This window comes from Pygocentrus nattereri, chromosome 23 (genome assembly GCF_015220715.1).
Source record: "Pygocentrus nattereri isolate fPygNat1 chromosome 23, fPygNat1.pri, whole genome shotgun sequence".
NCBI lineage: Eukaryota > Metazoa > Chordata > Actinopteri > Characiformes > Serrasalmidae > Pygocentrus > Pygocentrus nattereri.
In genome coordinates this window covers 30,052,238-30,074,806 of record NC_051233.1, presented here as the reverse complement: position 1 = coordinate 30,074,806, position 22,569 = coordinate 30,052,238, and the positions used below count along the sequence as shown (strand labels likewise).

Here is a 22,569-nt window from a genome sequence, read left to right as displayed (position 1 = left end):
TTATATATATATATATATATATATATATATATATATATATATATATATATAAAAATATATAAAAAAACACGTGCCATTTTGCAGTGGAAGGAAACTGGCTCGATCTAGTTCTCATCTCACTCTGACTGGACTCACGTGATGCTGGTCATGGTAATGTCTACACCAAGTGGTTCTCTACGCATGTGCGTCATTCTGGATCTGAGAGTCATATGTCCTCAGTCATAGAGTGACTGAGGCTGCACATTAACATGAGCTTGATGCTAATGCTAGACTAAGGCAAGCAATAAACTCAAAAAAAGATCATTTTTATTTTGAAATTTTTGCAAAATGGTGGTCACCACAGACCACCGCGACCACAGAGTGGTTCTCAGCATGGTCCAACAAACGCTCCCTCGATCTGTACCAGAGAGCGTTCTCATCATGGTCCAACGAACGAATGTCAGCGTGACCTGACAGCCATTCATCACAACCCAAGGAACGTGCACAGAACGACCAGGAGTGTTTGCAGGACAACCCCAGTAGCATAACCAGCTCAACCTGAGCAGTAGTTGACAGTGTTAGCAGCATTGATATTAACTGACAGTCTGTAATTGCAGAAATTCTAGAAGTGCACCTATATGGACAGTGGTCAGTAAGTTTAGATATAAAGTAGGTGGATATAATAAGACCAGTGAGTGAGCGTGGATGACAAGTACTTACCTGTTTTTTTTTTTGTTTGTTTTTTTCCCCCGATCATACCAGCATGAGTTTCCTATCAACAGGACATCTCACCAGACACTCACACTCTGTAAGACAGCATGACACACATTTAACAGTGCACTCCAGTGGCTAATGCTTGAATGACAAATGGCAATGTGGCTTCTGTACCAGTGCAGTGTGATGTGCTAGCGTATCCCTTAAAACTTATTAGTAGAGACTATTTCAACATACATGAGTCTACACTGTATCTGTTTGAGCCTGTGGGGTACTAAGTTCAGGAGAAAGCATGGCTGCTAATTGGACAGCATGGATGTAAAGAAACATAAAAGTAACTTCTTAAATTTTGCTTGTGCTGTGAAACAAAAACAGTTCAAAATTCATGAGTATGACAACACAGTAGTGTTTAATGCAAAAATATTGCAATTTGTTTTATATGTGGCTTCTCCCACCCCATGGGAATTTGCAGCGGTGTTAGTGCCAAGTTAGCAATGTTTGATAATGATTCTAATTCATACACAAGCATGTGGCGCTTGTAACAGGCATACAGCCAACTCATTCTATATGTAGTTTTTCCACGACTCTTCTTGGAAGGACTAAATTTGAAGCCTGGTCCTCATAATTACTGAAGTAATCTGTTGGACTATTAGCTAATTTATTCCTTTACAGAGAGTATAAAAGTGTAAACTGCTTAAGAAGAATGTTGCTGCAACCACCAATGATGTTTACCTAGCAAATCTAAAATTGGTTACATTTTATAAAGCAATAAAAGTTTGTCATGCTGTGAAATTGTGTGCTACTAGAGGAATATTTTGCGTAGCATCTATTAAACTCTGAATAAAAGTCTTTAAAATAACTGTTTTACAGCAGAACTGCCAAATGAACACCACAATTCAATTTACTAATAACTGCATGAATTTTACTATTTAGATCCTTAAGCAGTTTGTAAAATCAATCCTTCATCCAACAATGTCATCACACCTAATATAGGTGTACCCAAGCGTCACATTTTATCCAAGGGCAAGTGTCTCACTTTGGAGCCAACAGTGGCAGGACAGAACAGAGATATATAACGTTACCCTGTGCCTGATACCGTCAACATATCTTCAGATTTAAGCAGTTGCAGAGCTACCATCACCTTCAAACACAGACTAATATTTCCCTCAGGCAATCACTGGGCAGACTCTTACCATCCTGAAGCGTCTTCGACAAAGCAATCCGTAAGATGAATAACACTGAGGCAACGAGAACAACAGGTATACAGACGATGGCTTGGTTACGTGGCTGAGGTCCTGAAAGTAAGAAAATGCACACACTTGAACACCACATGACACTAAACACCACACTGAAGTCATTAAAAATAATTTTAAATGCTTTTTAACACATAACAAAAAAAAAAAACACTGCATTAAATAAGCTATTTGAACACAGTCAAAAAAAAAAAAAAAAAACTTCATTAAGCCAGCCTCCTTGTTTCTACACTCACTGCCTGTATAGGAGCGCTCTGTAGTTCTACAATTACTGACTGTAGTCCATCTCTTTCTCAGTAAACTTTGTTGGCCCCCTTCCACTCTGTTCTTTAATGGTCAGGACCCCTGCAGGACCACCACAGAGCAGGTCTTATTTGATAGATCATTCTCAGCACTGCAGTAACACTGACATGGTGGTGGCGTAGGGGTGGGAATCTCTTGGCACCTCACAATTCGATTCGGCTGCAATGCAATTATAAAACGATTATCGATGCATCATTTTTTCCCTATACAGGATTTCTATTTTACTGTCTGAGGACTTTGCAGTTTTAAAGCAAAGTATTTGCAATGATCCATACTGCATTCACTTCCAATATCTTTTATTAATAAATCAAACGGAAATTATATGGTAAGGGAACTGGAAGGCTCTCATTCACTGCTTTTGTTTGGAGCATGAGATGCTGCTGCCACTCATCTGTGATAAAATGCTCCGTTACAGTGAAATAAGATCCTGTGGTAGTAAATGTCCACGCAGCACGTTACAGCCATCCTGCCAGTTTTCTTTAGTGATTTTATAACTTTTGTTTTTGGTCATGTTGGATCATGTTTTCGGTGTCAGTAAAATATCTTCGAGGTGGGACGTATGCCACATAGCGTGAAAGCCCTGATTCGCAACGACAGAACTGGCGTGAAGACTGCAGGTCACAAAGCAACAAAGCCTCGCCTCACTAGTAGTGAACAAAAAAGGAAAAGAGGAAGACAAACAAACAAACAGAGACAAATATACTTATTCGCATTCATAAGAAGTGCAGTTGGTTTCCTGGTACATTAAATCTGCAATGAGAGACTGAAATTCTAAAAACCTGAAGCTGAAATTCCACCTTAAATAGTGACGCATTTACATTCGGCACCTCAGTCAAAATTTAAGGTGGCACGGGAAAATTCAAACAAGAAGCTGTCAAATGAAAAGCGACTTCAGCCTTGTAAATACAGTCGAACGCTGTGAGACATTTTACAAGAAGCTATTCAACTTCTTAGAAAAAGTTTTCTGGTGGAGATGGAAGAAAAGTGGCTATAGCTAAAGAGTCCACGTTTTCGTTTATATTTTTTAGCCTATACTAGGACATTAGCACATAAATGCTGTGGGTCCTAAGGTGGTCTGATTTTTGTTGTAAGGACAAAATGTCTCTTCTAAACATTTGGGCTGTGATTCCTGACCTAACCTGGCTTTTAACGCAGAGGGAGCCATTCGGATTTCCCGCTCATTTCTCGTGTTATTGTTATGTGCCGCCACAGACTGTCCGGGTGCTGCACTTCAAACTTCCACCCTTTTTGCGTTCTGTTAACATTACGATATAAATTATTTCGAAAATCGATTTTTGACATGACATTTATGAATCGATTTAAAATTGTCCACATCCGCATCTCGATGCATCCAAGAATCAAATTTTCTCCCCCACCCCTATGATGGTGTGTTAGTGTGTGTTGTGGATCTGAGTGGATCAGACACAGCAGTGCTGCTGGAGTTTTTAAAACACCTCAGTGTCACTGCTGGACTGAAATACCCAGCCGACAGCGTCCTGTGGGCAGCGTGCTGTGACCACTGATGAAGGATTAGAGGACAACCGACATAAACTGTGCAGCAGCAGATGAGCTGTCGTCTCTGACTTTACATCTACAAGGTGTAAGCATCATTGATGCTTACAAGGGTGCTACACGCGTGCCACCCACTGCCCTCAGGCATCCATTCACCAGCACTGTGTGTTCAGCTGCTCCAGCACTGGCGTCTTCACCCACGAAAAGCTGTGCTACCCTTGATGTGACTGCCACCTTGGCCTCAGAGAATCTCCAACTGGCTTGCATGTGACAATGCATGTTCAATTATGCACTGGACAACTGGTGGCTTCATTGTCACCACATGGGCACCTCTTGAACTCAACATGGCACACTCTAGATCCCCTGCACCCACGGTTTCTTAAAAACTCCAAGCCCAGAACACTTACTTTAAACCTCAGCTATCCAGACCAAGACACTCATCTTCTTGCTCCCAACTTGCCATAAGCATCAGACTGCTGCCCCATTGGCACTGGCTATATTAGCTACAGTTACGGTCAGTCTGTGGGTCAATTTTGTCAGAAGGTGACCTGAGTATAAGCCAATCTAGCTAAAGTTTCAAGTTAAATGGCAGCTAAATGGTATTGACAGAAGGAGCCTGGGCTGCCCAAAAGACCTCTAGAGGGGCATTGGATCCCTCACTAGGATCTAGCAGGCAAGCTAATGCGTTCATGGTATTCCATTAAAATACATAAAAATTAGCATATTCACAAGTACATCTGAATGGACTGCACGTAATGATGAGTGGCCTTCAAGCCAGGCAGCATCTCCAAGGTTGGGCACCACATCAGCACTTCCTGCACCACTACTGCTCGCTCATGACCCTCCCAGGGGGTTTTACACACGCTAAAATGCAAACTCACTTTAAGAACAGAGGAGGGTGGTGGCAAATGTAGGATGCCTCCAATGAGCGAAAGTTACTTCTAAACACCAACTATAGCCTTCTCCACTCCACTTGGTTTGCATAGGCTTTACAAGCTATGCTGTACCTAAGCAAACTTTTCTCTTACTTATGACCATTCACAAACGTCCCTCCCAAGCCCTGCCCTTCACTAGAAGAGTCCTTAGCAGAATACCCCTGAGCAAATGCTGCTGTACGCACAACCTAAAAGTAACATGTAAAACATTTCTTGAAACCACTTCACTATAGAAATAATCATTAAGAAAATACAAAGAAAAAAAAAAAAAAAACACTGTCTTGTTATAGGTGCATATAGGAATAAAGTATACAATGACAAATCTGACAGGATTTCTGAGGGACTATACGAATCAGCTAGCCTGCTGTGTGTGTATTCAGGTTCATCTGCAGGTCTCAGTTACACAGAGTTAAATACAAGTGCCTTCACTTCAGTGTCACTCAGCAGATAAGAGGAATAGCAAAGTCTAAATTAATTTGTCAGGTTAACGTTCCTCACTTTCACATCTTGGTAATTTAACGTTCCGTTATCCTATTCGAGTACATAAAGTGTGGAGGGACTTCTCTGAATAGGTCACTCGGTGGAGGTCTTCAGCCAAGTATGCAGCCTTTAGCTACATGGAAAAGACATGACTGTACTAGGGCAGCCACTTAGAGAGGGGAACTGGACAAGTCACATTCATCCTGAAGACTATTGTCTGAATTCTCAGTTATTATTATTATTATTATTATTATTATTATTATTATTATTATTATTATTATTATAAATGTCTCTGGCTGGATGTAACATATGCAAACATGTTTTTGTGTATGTTTAAACAGAAATCTAACTAACCTCTCTTTAAACTCTGTCTTTACTATTCGGTATAACAAAAAATAAAAAATTAAATACTAACAACTATTCATATCAGAACTGCAAGCACATTCTTTGTGCACTAAAGGGCTAAGAAACAGACAACAGCCTTTTCAATAAAGGCTACAAAACCTTTCATATAAAAGGTTCACAAGAACATATTCTTATTTTGTTTTATTTACTGATTTTTTTGTTTGGTTAAACTTAGACAGGCTTTGTCACTCAAATTAACACCGTACAGTGCGCATAAGAACAAAATTGTCACCTTGGCTCAGAGTAGATCAGTAGTACAACTAACACAATGTAGTGCAAAGCGTAGTGCATATGTAAACATATGCATGTCGGCAGATAAGTAATTTTTAAATAGGTTTATGTACATGAGTATATTGCAGTGGAGGTCCCATCTATGAGGTAATCAAAAAAAGAAAGATTTGGAGCAGCATGTCATTTAGAGTTTAGCAGTCTTACGGCATGTGGGAAGAAGCTGTTTTTGAACCTGGCTGTTCTGCTTCGAAGGCTTCGGAACCTCCTTCCAGAGGCCAGCAGCAAGAACAGTCCATGGTGTGGGTGGGAGGGCTCTCTGTTTATGTTCTTAGCTCTGGTCTGACAGCGACTTTTCACAATATCCTGTATTGGAGGAAGTGAAGTCCCAATAATTTTCTCTGCCGTCCTAACCACGCTCCGCAGGGACATCCAGTCAGAAGTGCTGCAGGCTCCTGCCCAGACAGAGATGCAACTGGTCAGTACGCTCTTTACAGTGCCTCTGTAGAAGATGGTAAGAATCGGAGGGGGGAGGTGTGCTATTTTCATCCATCTCAGGAATTACATGTGCTGCTGAGCTCTTTCGACCAGAGCTTCAGAGTGGGTGGACCTGGCCAAAGTGTCCGTCGTCTGTACCCCCATGAACTTTGTTTTGCTAACTGTCTCTAGTGCTGTGTGATGAGTGGCGTGTGGTTGGGTTGGCTCCTCCTGAAGTCGACGATGATCCCTTTGGTTTTCTCGACGTTCAGGACCAGGTTGCTGGTTTCACACCAGTCAACCAGATGGTCCACCTCCTCTCTGTAGTGCAGGTCATTATCATCCTGGATTGGGCCCACTACTGCTGTGTCGCCTGCAAACTTCACTATGTGGTTGGTGGTGGACCTGGCGCTGCAGTCGTGGGTCATCAGGGTGAACCGCAGTGGGCTCAGGACACAGCCTTGAGGGGAGCCGGTGCTCAGAGAGATGACACTGGAGATGTTGCCCACCCGCACAGACTGAGGCCTATTTGTTACAATGTCCACCAGCCAGTTACACGAGTGGGTGCTGAAGCCAAGGGGGGCAGTTTGCTTATCAGATGTTGTGGGATGATTGAGTTAATACACATGCGCACATGTGTATTCTTTCCTTCCAGGTGTTCTAAGCTCAGGTGAAGAGCAGAGCTTGTTTTCGAGGGAGCGAACATTAGCTAGCAGCAGGCTAGGTAGCAGTGGTCGTGTAGCCCTAGCCTTTAGCCTAGCATGTAGCCCACCTCTCTTGCCCCGCTTCCGCTTTGGCCGCTCTGTTCGTCGGCTGCGCCGCTCACCCGAGGCCGGTGCTCCTGGGCCTTGCTGGCTGGTGCCAGTGGAGTTCGAGCGTAAGAGAAAGTTGAAGTCCGAGAGGCTAAAGGTAAGTTCATGATGAACTTTACCGATCTCCAGGAGTGCCTCTTTACTGTAACTAAGTGTTCTGTAGATGTTCTGTACACTTAAAATAAATACTAAAGTTAAAATAAGTAATAAATAGCGTCGGTTGCAGGAGGAGCACACAAAGACGTCTGCCACGGTGGGCGCCATCTTGTACTGTTATTAATGCCTGTAATCAGGGATTTCAAAAGGAAAAGGGAATGAAACACCTAATTTACATGTTTAATATTATTTGGCAAAATGTTTACCATAGTTAGTCTTGATCTCCTCAGTCAGATTCTTGATTGTCTCATTATGCTGGACCACACAGCTGTACTGGTTCTCGTTCCACTCTTCGGGTGTCACATTGAGGGAAACTCTCTTCTGGAAGGTTCCATCATCATTGGGTAACGTCTCTCCTACACGCACATTCTGAGAGACGTCTTCTCCGTTTCTCTGCCAGGACATGTTCACTGCCCTGGGGTAGAATCCAGTAGCAAAGCACACCACAGGAGAGGAAGGAGTCTTCTGCAAGAACGACACCTCAGGAGGAGAGACTAGAGAACAGGACAAAGAAAGACAGAGAGGGGGACCGAGGGGGGGGGGGGGCCGAGAGAGAGAGAGGAGGACCGAGAGAAGGAGAGAGACCGAGAGAGAGACCGAGACCGAGAGAGAGAGAGGAGGACAGAGAGAGAGAGAGACCGAGAGAGAGGGAGAGACCGCGAGAGAGAGAGAGACCGCGAGAGAGAGAGAGACCGCGAGAGAGAGAGAGACCGCGAGAGAGAGAGAGACCGCGAGAGAGAGAGAGACCGCGAGAGAGAGAGAGACCGAGAGAGAGAGAGAGACCGAGAGAGAGAGAGGAGGACCGAGAGGGTGGACCGAGAGAGAGAGAGGAGGACCGAGAGGGTGGACCGCGAGAGAGAGAGAGAGAGAGAGAGAGAGAGAGAGAGAGAGAGAGAGAGAGAGAGAGAGAGAGAGAGAGAGAGAGAGAGAGAGACCGAGACCGAGAGAGAGAGACCGAGAGAGAGACCGAGAGGGGGACCGAGAGGGGGACCGAGAGGGGGACCGAGAGGGGGACCGAGAGAGAGAGGGACAGAGAGAGGGGGACCGAGAGAGAGGGATTATAACATACTATACATCTTCCTGCCAAAACTCTACTGCACTTATGTTAACTTGAGTGTGAAGACATGCCTTCCAACTTTCTGTAGTTTCAGCAGAACTTTAAAAACAGTGTTTAACATGAAATCTAATAAACTGTCACTCAAAATTATGTCAGTAGAGGACTGTAGTACCTGGTCTTCGCGTTCGATTCTTTCCATGGTTTTGGATTCTCTTTAACCAGTCTATACAATGACGCGCGATATGTTTCTCCTTTCCATGTCTGCTCCATCTCCTCACAATAGTCTCGGCATCTGGCATGTCAGCAACATATTTGTGTTCTTGATCCAGCGATATAAAAGTCTCTCCGTCATATCCATACTCGTCAGACACTTCTGGAACACCACTAATATTCAGCTGGCATGACAGTCTTCTTTGTAATGTATGGACACCTAAGGAATAATCAAAAAACGGTAGACATTACCTATGATGCTACATTACATAATATTTATAATATTATTAGCGGACAAGGCAACCTGACATTACTACTTACACCATATAAAATGATCTTTTTGAAAGCATTATGTATGCCACTGGCTTGACTCATACTTTCAACAATTTCTGGTACCAGCCTAATATCAAGGGTTATTTTGGACTTTCCAAATGTTAGAAAAGTTAAAATTAGGGCAAGCTGTATATTTTGCAAATATTACATGTTACGCCTATTTTATCATCCCCCATTTTGGACCAGTCGTGTTCAAGTGATCATGCCTGCAGTAAAAAAATGCCTAATTTAATTAGCTCAAAACATTTTCTCTTCAGTTTTCCAAGTTGTTGGTGGTTTAATAAAACTTCTTCATTTACATTTTTCCTCTGAATGTCACTCAATCCTGTGAATTACAAGGTCATTACAGGGTTCAAACACAAGCATTGCTAAAGTCATGCCAATAGCAAGTTAACACCCCCCCCCCCCCCCCTTACTGAAATGCTGCATTAAAGTCAGGCTAATATTAAATGTCAACACTAATGTAATAAACTACTCAAACTGTACTCCATACTGCCAAAACAACTGAACTACCACAGGACAAAGCTTTCCGGTTTGTGGAGGACACCAGTTTTAGCTTGCTTGTAGCAAAATTGTTATTTTGACTCGAAGACTCTAATCCAGAGGATCCAGTGACATTCAGAGGAAAAACGTTTTGTGGTGTCTGCGATGAAGACAACGTGGGAGCCAATGTGCTTTAATTAAAGGAATTTTTCGTTTTTATTTTATTTTTTTAGAACAGGCAGCAAAAGAGAACCACCGAACATTAACATTAAAGTTAGTGCGAGTGTGGTGCTTCCCAAGAACCCCTTCGCATGGCTGCACCTCCTGCACTCCTACAACAGACAGGCAGTGGCGAGACACCATAGCATGCTCCTGAAAAAACTGTCAGAATAAAAAAATTCAGTTTAGGAGTTTGTAAAATGTGCGTGAGAGATCTACAGGCCCCAACTGAAACTGGCATTCAATGTGAGATCATTGCAGATTTAAATATATGCTGTATGACTGGAGCAAAGATCATCAATGCCATGTGTGAAAATGGGCAATCATGGGCTGGACAACAGGGAACCCGCTTTGTGTCCAGAAGGGCGCCCTGGGTAAAACGCAAAGCTCAAATTCCTCTGTGCGCAAGCACAACTGGCTGAGAGATTTTCCATTTCTTATTCTAATTCATTTGGTAAAATCCACCTGGACACCAGGATTCACTGGGAGTCAATGAAGTTATCTGGAGTACTTTTTGCATAAGAAAATCATTTATGTTTACTGAAACGTAGGTGTCTACAAACACTCAGTGCCTGTATATGATGACTGGCAGAGCTCTCTGAGAAGATATACCTGTGAACAGACACAACACTGACAACACAGACACTAACGTGCCTGACTGACATCGACTCAGACCGAAAACAGCCTGCTGCTGAAGATGAGCTCAGTGCTGCAGGAGAGTCATTGGAAAACTAGAATTAGTCTCCCTGGGAGAAGATAACTTGCAACTTACACGGTCGTTTGGAAAATAATATGAATAAGTTCAGTCATTTTCTTTTATGTGGCAAATTAAATTAAAAAGTTTCTACAGGGCGAGTCAAGTCACAGGACACCGCTTTATTTTATTTTTTATGCTGTTACAAGCCTCCATGATGCGGTGCTGAAGGTGGTGTTTGTTGTGGATTTTCTCAGCTTACACAGTTTGTTTGAGACGACCCCAGAGATAAAAATAAAATTAAATAATAAAATTAAAAATAAAACAAAACAGTGTCCTGTCACTTTTGACTCACCCAGTAGATAATTACACTCAACTGGAGGAACACCTTAGGAGTATACTGTGTTATACTGTGATCTACATGTTATAAGTTATTACTGAAAATAAAATAATAGTCTTAACATGATCCCCCCGTGCTCCCGTGCCAGAAAGCATCAGCTGCCACTGGTTTGCACCATGTTATGATTTCTGGTTTGCACAAAGTTCTAAGTACATTAGCTTTCCACAAAAAACAGAGAAGCTAAGCCTACAACAGACGACAGTTTGGTCTACAACATCTAGAGTGGCAGAAAACCCATCACATAAGACCTTATATGTAAAACTCACCTTTATCCCATACCAGCTGCTCTGCTTCACGTACGCCATGTAGCAGATGCTCAATTTGTGATGAAAGGAAGCTTGTAAAGTTGTTCCAGAGTACGTCCCCCAGTGCTTCTTTCACCCAGTTCTGGATGGGGATGAGCATCTTATCACTGTTATAGTGAGCAATGTACTCTTTGTCAAAAAGCATCGAAGACATGCCCTCAGGAAGGCTGGAAATTCCTGTTTGTATCGAGAACGCGATGTGAAGAGTGTGGGTTCCTGCAAAACATCAAACAATGACAAATGCCCCACTGATGACATCCAGTTAGTACATTTATTTATTTATTAACTCTTTAAAACGACTAGGAAGTGTACAGAGTTTTCTTAGGAGCTAAAGAGAATTCACGTTTCAACATTTCTCTCAATGCAAATATTCATGATTTCAATGTATGTTAATATTGTTGGTGATGGGACAAAACCTTATTTACATTCCTATCTTTATTTTATTCTGTAAAGATGCAGTATCTTACTACAAAGCACACAGCTAGTCATCTACACATTCCTGTCCTGATGTTACTTTCCTTGATTTCATGATTTTTACAGTGTTACTGGGCGATTCGTACATATCCAAGTAATCAACAACACTGCGAGGAACCTCAAAAGGCTTCGGTAGATAGGAATGAGTCAAACTATTTGTGAACTTGATCTTACGAATCAGTTCAACAAACCTGGGGCACAACTGGATTAAACGAGCGGCGAGTTAAAGTTAACTGTAATGGCTTGCAGGGAAAAAAATTCTAACCGGCTAACTGTACACGAGGGTCCTTGGAGAGTGAAATCAGGACCTGAACGTGAGATGCGGCTTCACAACAGACTGATAAAGTCAGTGAACATAAGCGTGGAAAGCCAGAGGCAGTTCAAATACTCTGCGAGATAAGCTGATTTAAATGCGCACTCGAACTCCCCACACCGCACTCAGTGTACTTCTGTGGGCCGAGTAAGACTTAGTAAAACTAAAATTCATCTGGATAAGGACTACAGCATACGACTTTCTCCAAAAGCTGAGCGGGGCCACCACGGCCCTTTTCTCTTCTTCACACCCATGACTGCTTCAGGTAAAATGTTGAAAGGGAACATTTGGAGAGAAGATGTTTGTTTGGATGTAGTTTTTATATGGTTTGAGAAGAAAAGCAAAGCAATTATATGGAGCTTATAGGTCACTTGTTAAGGTCAGCTTGCTAGTATGATTGACAGATTTATATGTATATATGTATGTTTATATATGTGTGTGTGTGCGTGTGTGGGGGGGGGGGGGGGGGGGGGGGTGAATGGCGCTAAAAAGTTTCTAATCACTTGCCCAGTAATTAATTTTAGAAATAAGATGACGTATTTCACTAAAAAAGTAAAGAACGCTCACGTGTAGGTTTCCTTTTTCTACAGAAGGACGCAAATATACACGAGGCAGTTTTAAATTTCTATAGACCACTGTAGCTGTGACGTCATTCTGTAATTGGCACGACGCTGGTTATGCCCATATTAGGAACTCCGGGTCCAAGCTTGATTTCTCCAAGACCAGACCCAGAGTTCCTAATAAGGGCATAACGCGGACGACAGAATGATGCAGGACGAACGACAGCGGCCTATAACTAACGTTCAAAAGCTCTTAAATACAACAGTGGTGGTGAAGTGTTTTACGCTGGTCTGTGTTCAAGAAAAAAAAAAAGCATTTATAAACTTATTTATGCTCCATCTCAAGTCATTCATTTGAAAGTCGCTCTGGAGCGCCCTCTAGCGTTTGAGAAACACAGAAGACATTACAGGGTCATCGTCCTCGTCATGACTCATCTCACTTCACTCCAGCTAATAATAAAGGAATGGAGCAGCAGTTAAGATGGTGCTGGAAATTCCACCCAGGAACCGGTTAAAACCGGTCAAAATCGGTCTCAAAGCAGGACGGTTGGGTTGACTTTAGCAGCAGAATAATAGGGGCAAAACTGTTTATAAGACTTAGCAGTAAAACACTTAACAATGATTAACATTTTAAAACCATAAACTTCGAAAAGCTGCGAACTTCGTCATCACTTATCAGCCTCTTATCAACTTCCCTCTGCTAGCTGGCTAATTAGCATGCTAAAGCCTACACGGCTAATCAAAGCCGTGATCAAAGCCATCGATCACAATTAGGGACGCTTCGTGTGAGGCTGGCCTGCAGGGGAGAGTCCAACACAACACCGGTTCCGTTTAAATGAACGTCTGACTGCGGTGTCGATGCTGAACTGGTCCATTCTGCTTCGCGCGCTTTCCAGTTTCTGGGCTCGTGCTGCTTTTCCCGCCAACTTCTGCTAGTTCCGCGGGCAGAATTTCCGTTAAAGTGCGATTACAGCAGAAAATCAACATGAACGGCCATCGGTACCAAAATCATTAAAAGCGCGGCGATATCAGACGGGACGTCACCTCACTTCATCGGTATCATTAGTTTACGCCGACATTAATTACCGCCACTTATTAATTAATAACGTTAATTAAAACCGTCTAACACAGAAAACACGGCCATTTCCACGGTTCCAGACGCCGAACGGCTGCCGAAAAGTCTCCCGCTCCATCTTAAACAGACCAGCGGGAGCGGAACGTCTCCCGGCGCCGATTAATCGCTCTAAAGCGCGTTAACTCGACTTAATGTGTGACATTAGATGATCTGGTCGCGCGCTCCCGCGCAGCGAGGAGAACTTTCCAGAACTCCTGAATGATCAGGTTTTGACGGTGAAACTGCCGAGCCCAGTTTTCCCGTCAGACACGGATACAAACCCGAGCGCGAGCCAAGACCGTCATCTACAGGGAAAACACGCGCGAATTTACCTGCAGTTACAGCCGAGCTGACGGCGGACAGCAGCAGCAGCAGGAACGCTGTACCTCTCATGACGACGCCGGCAACCAAATCGCGCGGCTGCGGAGGTGAGGAGCCACCTGGCGCAGGTGAAGAGTGAGTGACACTTCCTACAGCCAATCAGCGGTGCCCACATCACTGGGGAAACGCCCACACGCTCTACCAAACGGGCTCACTCAGTAAACGAGGCTCTTTTCTAGTGAAGTTACTCTTAAAACTGAAGTTCAGTAAAAATAATAAAGTAAAATAAAAAAGACAAACAAATAAAACACCTTTTTTGAAGCACCCCGTCTCCGATTGGTTCAGGCAGGATCAGAAGGCCAAAATAAAATAAATAAATAAATAAATAATAAACGGGTAAACGTATTTCTGAACACTGGGTTTTTATTTTGGAGCACAAAAGATTGTAAGGACCTTAAAATGTGACAAACGTAAATTAATAATAATAATAATAATAAAAAAAAACATAATATTCAAATAAAACACTTTTATTTTGAAGCACTCCGTCTCTGTTTGGTTCAGTCAGGATAAGAACGCCACTGGTGAACCACTTTCTGTCAAAATAAAAGTCCTTTCTAAAAAAAAAATAATAATAATAATAAACGGGTAAAAATAATTCTTAACACTGGGTTTTAATTTCGGAGCACACAGGATTGTAAGAGCCTTAAAATATGTCAAACATGAATTAATACGAAAAAAAAAAATATTGACAGGAAATTGTGCTTGAACTAGTCTTGCTTGTGTTGGAAGTTATGTTGTTGCTGTTTTTTTCTAATTAAGTTTCATATAAATTTGCTCCAGCTGAGTAGTTAATTTCCTTTATTTCTGGATGGGTTCTTGCGGGGGTGTCTAATAAAACTCATTTTCAGCACTACGTAAAGGACGTCATATAGCTTAAGTCATTGATCAACAGAAGGAATCGAAATGTATAATTGTGTGTCATCAGCGTAGCTGTGAAATGTATATTATGTTACCTAATGACATCACCTAGAAGTATACTAGAGATAATGTGTACAAAGAGAAAAGCAAAGGCCCTAAACCTGATATCTGTGGGACTCAACAAAAATGTTTCATATCCTCAGTGAATGGTTTCCCAGTGAAACCAAGAATTGCCTATACATTAAATATGATTTAAATCATTCTACCTGAGTACCTGAGTGACCTATCCAGTATTCAAGGCAATGTAAAATCCTGTGTATCAGAAGTTGCACTAAGACCTACTTACTATTTGTAAGTCTCTTTGGATAAAAGCGTCTGCTAAATGTAATGTAATGTAATGTAATGTAATGTAACCTAATATGGCCAAAATAGAAGGATATTGTGGATCAGTGCTGAGCCTGAGGTCATACACAGTGCAAATCAGTGCTGTCTAAGTACTTTGGTTAGAAGGAAAACCTGACTGAAATTTCTCATATAACTTATTTTAAAATTAGATGCATATTTAATTGTTTGAAATTAATGTTCTTCTAAGACTTTACTTAAAAAGAAAGATTAGAAATTGGTATAACATGATTCAGTGTGGAAGGATCCTTGCTGCTCTTCACCAGGGCAGTTTTAAAAGCATCTGGAAAACACCTGTTGACTGTAAGGGTCCAGGCGGCCCGCCTGCTGCCAGCAGAGGGCGACAGCGGCAAGGGGTCATAATCTCAGGGAACTGCAATTCCCAGAAGTCTTCGGGCTGATTAGGTCCAACTCCACACACCTGCTGACTCCTCTACTTAAGGATGTGGCAAACAGTAATGTTTGTCACACCTTTGTAGAGGGGTGACTGGTATGGTACTTAGTGTTGTAAAAGAATAGAGGGCTGAGAAAAGAAACTGCCCCAAAACTAATAAGAAAGGGGGGGCTGAAATCTTGCGTTACGCAGGAATGGAAAGGAAAAGATTTCACTTTCAAAACTACAGCAAATGGCCTCCTCAGCTAGCAAGCGCTTACAGACTGTTTTTAAATGAAGAGGTGGTGCAACACCGTGGTAAACAGGCCCCCGTCCCAACTTTTTTGAAATGTGTTGCTGACATTAAATTCAAAATGAGCATATATTCTTCAAAAACAAGTTTCTCAGTTTCAATGCTTGATATGTTGTTTTTGTACTATTTTCAAATAAATGTAGGGCTTAAGTGATTTGCACATCATTGAATTGTTTTTATTTACATTTTGCAAAACTTTTTTTTTGCTGAACATACCATGCATGTTTTTAGCTACACGGTTAAAAAAAAAAGGCAGGTCTACTTAAAAATGCAACCATATGCACAGAATTCTCTTCACTTGGTTCAGTCAGTTCTCCAAACTTTTCAGTGTTGTAGCTCTGTTAGGTCAACAGTACTTGACTACTAACTAGCTGCAAAATAACGAACATGAACGCAAGCCGGAAGGTAAACATGACCTTGGGTTCTGATTTCTGAAGTCATGCCTGCATCCATGTGTTTCTTATATAAACACTGTACTCTGTACTTGAAGGAAAGACATTGTAAAAATACTAGTTTCCTCTTCAGTTCACTTTGTTGACGACTGCATCATTACTGCACTGCATCTATAACCAAAGAGTCAGTAAAACTCATTTAAGTGTATGTAGACATTATTTATTGACTAGAGCAAAAAAGTCCATTTACATATCACCTTGACACGATGCACTACTTTTTAAAATACTTTAAGTTTAGATTTGCATAATAAACCCAAAATACTCACCGATTGTCCATTGGAGTCTGTAAAGAAACATAGATCTTGAGCCATCATGTATTAACTGCAGTTATATAGAATTGTATATATTTCTTTATTTCATTTTTTCTCCATTATTCATTTGGAAGGTTATTGTGCATTTAAGATGTACTAATTTATATTTAGAAAATCAAGAATAAACATCGGCAGAGGAACTCAAACCTTACCAGACTGCTTCTTTTTACAATAACAGGCCACAGCAACTAAAATGACGCCAATGGATATAAGAACAGCAATCCAAGCCAGATGGAAATCTGTATTGACAAAATGGGAAAAACCAAGAATAGTCAACCTTAATCACTGAAGAATAAATGTACATCATATTCAATCATAACGACGACTAGTATAAGACAATGTACACGTTGGCCTCTGAGCTCAACTACTCCCTTAAAGATGGTTCTTCAAGTCTTTTTAGTAAAGAAAACGATTTTATATAGAACCATAAGCACTCAAACTCTTTGCATTGATAATGTTCTTCTTTTCTGAAAAGGGTTCTATATGGCACCAAAATGGTTCTGCTATTGTTTCATTACAAGCCTAACATTGTCACAATAGCAAATAAACTTGGGATCCACAAAACCTTTGAGCGGGGCACCAAAGCTTTTTGCATACATCTGTAATTGTGTGTATATACAGTATATGCTTATGTAACTTGGTGTAAGCTGATTACACTCACTCTTCTCAACCTTCAGCTGATGCTTGTCCAAATCTCTGGAGGTGTTTCCCACCACACAGGTGAACGAGTTTGAGTCCAGCTCAGTGATGTTGAAGGAAACGTCTCTCAAGTATGTTCCTTCACCGTCGGGCAAAGCGGCTCCAATTCTGACATTTTCCTTCATGTCTTTTCCGTCTCTGCGCCACGAGATCTTCATTGCGCTGGGACAGAAACCGGCGACGTGGCAGACGACAGGGGAGAAGGCCGTCCTCTGGAAGAACGAGATGCTTCCTGGGGGAAACATAAGGAGAAACTTCAAAAAACTGGAATCACCTGATGTTTTGTTGTTTATAAGTTTGAAGACATCATGACCTGGGGTGCCAGACAAGGGTAGGTGCCAACCTACAGCTTCAAATAAAAGGTGTTGAGGGATTTTTGTGTTCTTGTTTTTATGTGTTTAGATTCACTGTGATTGGATGAAAAAGTATTTTTATATCATTCAGTTTTCAGTAATGGGCAGGGGTTGCATAGCAGTGCCAGGTCTACATAATAAGCGACATAAGCAGCTGTACTCTGTGATAAATCTAGGTTTAGATACTCTATACGCTATAATTAATCCCCATTTGTCCGCTCATAAAAGCGGGACATTTCTGATCAACAGCCTAAGAGGAGCCATGAAAGATGGTCCAGTAAAACCAGGACCAGGGCTACAGCTCTAATGCCAGATTTAGGATGTAGGTCGAGGTTAATGCATTTGAGCCAATCAGGTGTGCTGATTGTAGGAGGTAGGAGAGGTTTAAATACATTTGATATAAAGCCAATGTTTCTGATGGCAGTAACCCCATATGAGCTGTTCCATTGCTTTGATGGGTTAAATATTCTTCTGAAATATGGATGTTTGAAAAACTAAACTTTATACTCTATGCCATAACAGAAGACTATTATATAGGCTGTGACCTGAGTGCTGCAGTAAGCATTAATGCCCTAGGAGATCATGTAAGGATAAAAATGTGTATAAGCATCCAGATACGCTTATGGGATGTGCACCCAAAACAAGCAGGAGAAGCACCAGTTCTTGCTAAACAGGATTCTTCGCTTCTCAAATTAACAGCCAAGAACTGGTGCGGTTAATCCTAAGGGAAGCAGGACGCTACATGCTTAGCTGTAAGAACTTGGCTCTCCTGTTTTATTTTTGAGACTCTGGACTATGTTCTGTGTGTAACTGCTCCCTTGCTGCAAGAATAAAAGACTTCAAAGACCAACTGTGATCCCAGGCTGCTTATTTAAACAGAGAATCTTTCTTACAGTGGAAAACACAGAAACAATTAGACAGGTAATGCAATATAAGTGTAAAATCATGTGCATATCTCACTTCTACAGCACCTGTTTGGTCCAGGTTGGTCTTCCCGAACCTCTTCAGCCAGTTCACGCACTCGCGGGTGTGGTAGCTGCTCTGAGACTGAATCAGAGCTCCGTCTCTGTTCCACCTCTCAGCCGTGATGTTCGCCTGTGCTGTGTGAGGGACGTATCTCATCTGGTTCAGATCCAGTGATATAAAATCCTCTCCATCATATCCATATTCGTCAAAGCCTTTAGAGAGACCCGTCACATCGTCCCACTCACAGCCGGACCTCCTCTGAAATGTGTGAACTTCTGAGAAACGGGGGAAAGAAGTCTTCAGCTGGTTTTTACTGGAGCCTGGCCCATACTGGACAGTGGAGACCCAGGACTAGTACAGCCTTTACTTTGGGGCATAGATGTCAAAACAAGAGGAAAATCTATCTCAATGATGGTAACTTCCTTTTTTTTTTAGGTAAAAATAAAGCGTAAAATATAAAATGTGCCATAACCTTTCCAGAAGCCACATCATATGTTCAGTTCAGCAAATTCATATAAAATTGTTATTGTACACTAAAATGTACAGCAGTGTTCAATGTAGGGAACTTGATTTCAACAAGTACCTGTAGTTTCACCAGGGAGCACTGAAACCTTTGCGTCTGACTGTGAGGTATAAATCATGCAGCAAAATAACAGATTTTTGGTAGATTTAAGGTTAATGTCTGTACTGAAATGAATGTGAAGCAAATAATCAGACTTCAAGCTCACCTTTGTGTCCTAAGCTCTTCATTGTGGCGTTTAGTTCTTCTCGCAGTCTTGAATATTCTGATAAGTGTGTCTCCTTGTACTTCTCCCAGTGTTGGTCACTCAAAGCTGCCCTTACCCAGGAGTGCATGGCGGTCAGTGTCTTATTCTGGCTGTCATAGCGAGTAATCTGCCACTCGTTAACAAACGACACGGCCGTGAACTCAGGCTGGCACGAGGCTCTCGTCACCGTGTACAAGGTGGTGTAGAAATGTTTTGCTGGAAAACATTAAATCAAATGTGAAAAGCATGGAATTAAACACTGTTCATGAGTTGTACTGACTATACGGACAAAATACAGGCCTCTGATTTTAAGGAGGCCAAAATGTCCATCTGTCTAATGACTGCTAATTGCATTAAATGAAAAAAATACATTGGAAATAAACTTGGTTGGTTGCATTTGTCAGCAAATGATAGCATATGTGTTTAGTGATTCTCTCTGATAAATTAGTGGTCTGTATCGTAGGAACCTCGACAGAGATGGTACCAAAAAGGTACCAGGTACTAACTTTTGCCTGTTGGTAAACCAAAAAGGGCTCGAGTCAAGTCGAGTCAGTACTATGCAGTGGAAAGGCACCTTAATGTTTACCTTGATGTCGCATTCTTCAAAATTTCCTATCACTTGAGCTACTTAATCAAAAGTTTTATAACTAATTTAAGGCTCTAATGTAACTTTAAGGGGAGATTTTATGCAAAATTCCACTTCTCTTTCCGGTTTGCGGGACTGTAAACAACAAAAGAAAACAAAATAGTGCACTTTACATAAACCACTGTCAGCCACTTCCAACTGCCCCAAATCACCCTAACAAGTCCTAGAGCTGTCCGTAGCTCTCTCACCCCCAACACAACTCCTAGAGCTGTCCGTAGCTCTCTCACCCCCAACACAACTCCTAGAGCTGTCCATAGCTCTCTCACCCCCAACACAACTCCTAGAACTGTCCATAGCTCTCTCACCCCCAACACAACTCCTAGAGCTGTCCATAGCTCTCTCACCCCCAACATAACTCCTAGAACTGTCCATAGCTCTCTCACCCCAACATAACTCCTAGAACTGTCCATAGCTCTCTCACCCCCAACACAACTCCTAGAGCTGTCCATAGCTCTCTCACCCCCAACACAACTCCTAGAACTGTCCGTAGCTCTCTCACCCCCAACACAACTCCTAGAACTGTCCATAGCTCTCTCACCCCCAACACAACTCCTAGAGCTGTTCATAGCTCTCTCACCCCCAACACAACTCCTAGAACTGTCCGTAGCTCTCTCACCCCCAACACAACTCCTAGAACTGTCCATAGCTCTCTCACCCCCAACACAACTCCTAGAACTGTCCATAGCTCTCTCACCCCCAACACAACTCCTAGAGCTGTTCATAGCTCTCTCACCCCCAACACAACTCCTAGTACTGTCCATAGCTCTCTCACCCCCAACACAACTCCTAGAACTGTCCGTAGCTCTCTCACCCCCAATACAACTCTTAGAGCTGTTCATAGCTCTCTCACCCCCAACACAACTCCTAGAACTGTCCGTAGCTCTCTCACCCCCAACACAACCCCTAGAGCTGTTCATAGCTCTCTCACCCCCAACACAACTCCTAGAACTGTCCGTAGCTCTCTCACCCCCAACACAACTCCTAGAACTGTCCGTAGCTCTCTCACCCCCAACACAACTCTTAGAGCTGTTCATAGCTCTCTCACCCCCAACACAACTCCTAGAACTGTCCGTAGCTCTCTCACCCCCAATACAACTCTTAGAGCTGTTCATAGCTCTCTCACCCCCAACACAACTCTTAGAGCTGTTTGTAGTTACCCCCCCCCCCCACCCCCCTCTGGAATTTTGGCCTGGTGAACTGGAGAGGGTCAAAGAAAGAGGAAGTGTGACAGTTTCATAAGTGAGAAGAAGAATCTTGAACTGAATGTGATAGTTTACAGAAAGCTGTGTGGTGTCGTGTGGGGATGTGAGTGGGTGTAAGTCAGGAGACGAGCAGCGGAATTATGACCCGTCTGAAGTTTCTGAAGTAATGAGGAACTGATGCCTGCAAGAAGAGAACTGCCAAAAGAGTCTTTTCTGTACGAAGTTATTCTACAAACATACGAAGTTGAAAGTAGTCATATGTCTGTATGTCAGAGCGGAACGTTCTGACCTGCAAGTGAGTGTTTTTATTTATTTATTTTTCTCAGCCATGATTTCCTGTTTTGCCACAAGAGCATTTTCTTCTCAGAAATCGTGTCAACCGCCAGCTATGTCTGTATAAAGATGCCCTTCTATCCCGAAAATAAACAAGTGTCTCTGAACATTGATGTGCCTGTGTCTCTTGTTCTAGTGCACTCCTAAAGCTTAGACGGAGAACAACCAGAGCGAGGTTATGATGGGATCAGACAGAGACAAAGGAAACCATTCCTTACACCCCCCACACACGACTCCTAGAGCTGTCCGTAGCTCTCCCACCCCCAACACGACTCCTAGAGCTGTCCATAGCTCTCCCACCCCCCAACAAGACTCCTAGAGCTGTCCGTAGCTCTCTCAACACCAACATAACTCCTAGAGCTGGCTGTAGCTCTCTCAACCCCCAACATAACCCTATAATTGTCAAAAGCTCTCTTACCTGCTAAAGTACAGGCAGCACAGCAGTACAGTAAGCACAGAGTAACATGGAGCTCCATTGTACACCAGTCCAGTTGCTCTCTCACTCTTAAAATGCATCGTTTCAGCAGGAATGGGCGCTGATTACTCAACGGAAATGTTGTGAAAGAGTAAAGGGCTCCAGGATTTTTGCACTTCCCCTTTCAATTTTTTATTTATTTATTTATTTATTTATTTATTTATTTATTTATTTATTATCACGCTCTGCTAGACAGGATGGGGCCACTGATGGGCCTGGCTGGTTAGCTTTATCGCTGGAAGCTGTTATTTTATTCAGAAAAACATTTGCATTCCAAAACACTGTGCTGGACACCAGCCCTCAATGACCCAGTCTGGGCTGCTGTCCAGGTTTGTGTTTAGTCAGGGGTAGTTCTGTGACATTGCAAGGGTGCTGGGAAACGCCCAGTATTAGTAAAGGGAGGAGGATGGAGAGCTATAGAATCTGAATTCCAACATGATTTGGTTGCTTTGAATTTTTCTTGCAATAAATATGCTCTTAATTTGTTGACATGTTCAATGAGACTTATAGTTAACATTGTATGTGTTCATAACAATACAATCTTTTATATACATTTTCATGTATACATCCCAGTGTTTTACACAAGAAGACCAGCACTGCAAAGACAAAACATAACACATAT

At 42.2% G+C, this 22,569-nt stretch overlaps 1 protein-coding gene across 1 annotated transcript; it reads right to left on the bottom strand.

Moving 5' to 3' along the window:
• Positions 1–289: 289 nt before the first annotated feature.
• LOC108444018 (class I histocompatibility antigen, Gogo-B*0101 alpha chain-like) lies at positions 290–22,021 on the bottom strand. Its single transcript, XM_037533310.1, has 13 exons — positions 21,891–22,021; positions 19,253–19,507; positions 18,530–18,799; positions 17,168–17,437; positions 16,659–16,745; positions 16,462–16,478; positions 16,274–16,306; positions 13,749–13,836; positions 10,917–11,171; positions 8,484–8,741; positions 7,461–7,748; positions 1,887–1,988; positions 290–785 (listed from the first exon to the last, which is right to left on the bottom strand). The coding sequence occupies exons 1-13, from the start codon at positions 21,946–21,948 to the stop codon at positions 733–735; spliced, it is 2,034 nt and encodes a 677-aa protein (XP_037389207.1). The 5' UTR covers positions 21,949–22,021; the 3' UTR covers positions 290–732.
• Positions 22,022–22,569: the final 548 nt, after the last annotated feature.

Excerpts from the sequence above, each read along its gene's own strand:
- LOC108444018 (XM_037533310.1), bottom strand. The coding sequence starts at position 21,948 with ATGGAGCTCCATGTTACTCTGTGCTTACTGTACTGCTGTGCTGCCTGT. Across the intron at positions 7,749-8,483 it reads GAATCGAACGCGAAGACCAG|TCTCTCCTCCTGAGGTGTCG; the intron begins GTACTACAGTCC and ends CCTGTTCTCTAG. Across the intron at positions 786-1,886 it reads GTCGAAGACGCTTCAGGATG|AGTGTGAGTGTCTGGTGAGA; the intron begins GTAAGAGTCTGC and ends GCTGTCTTACAG.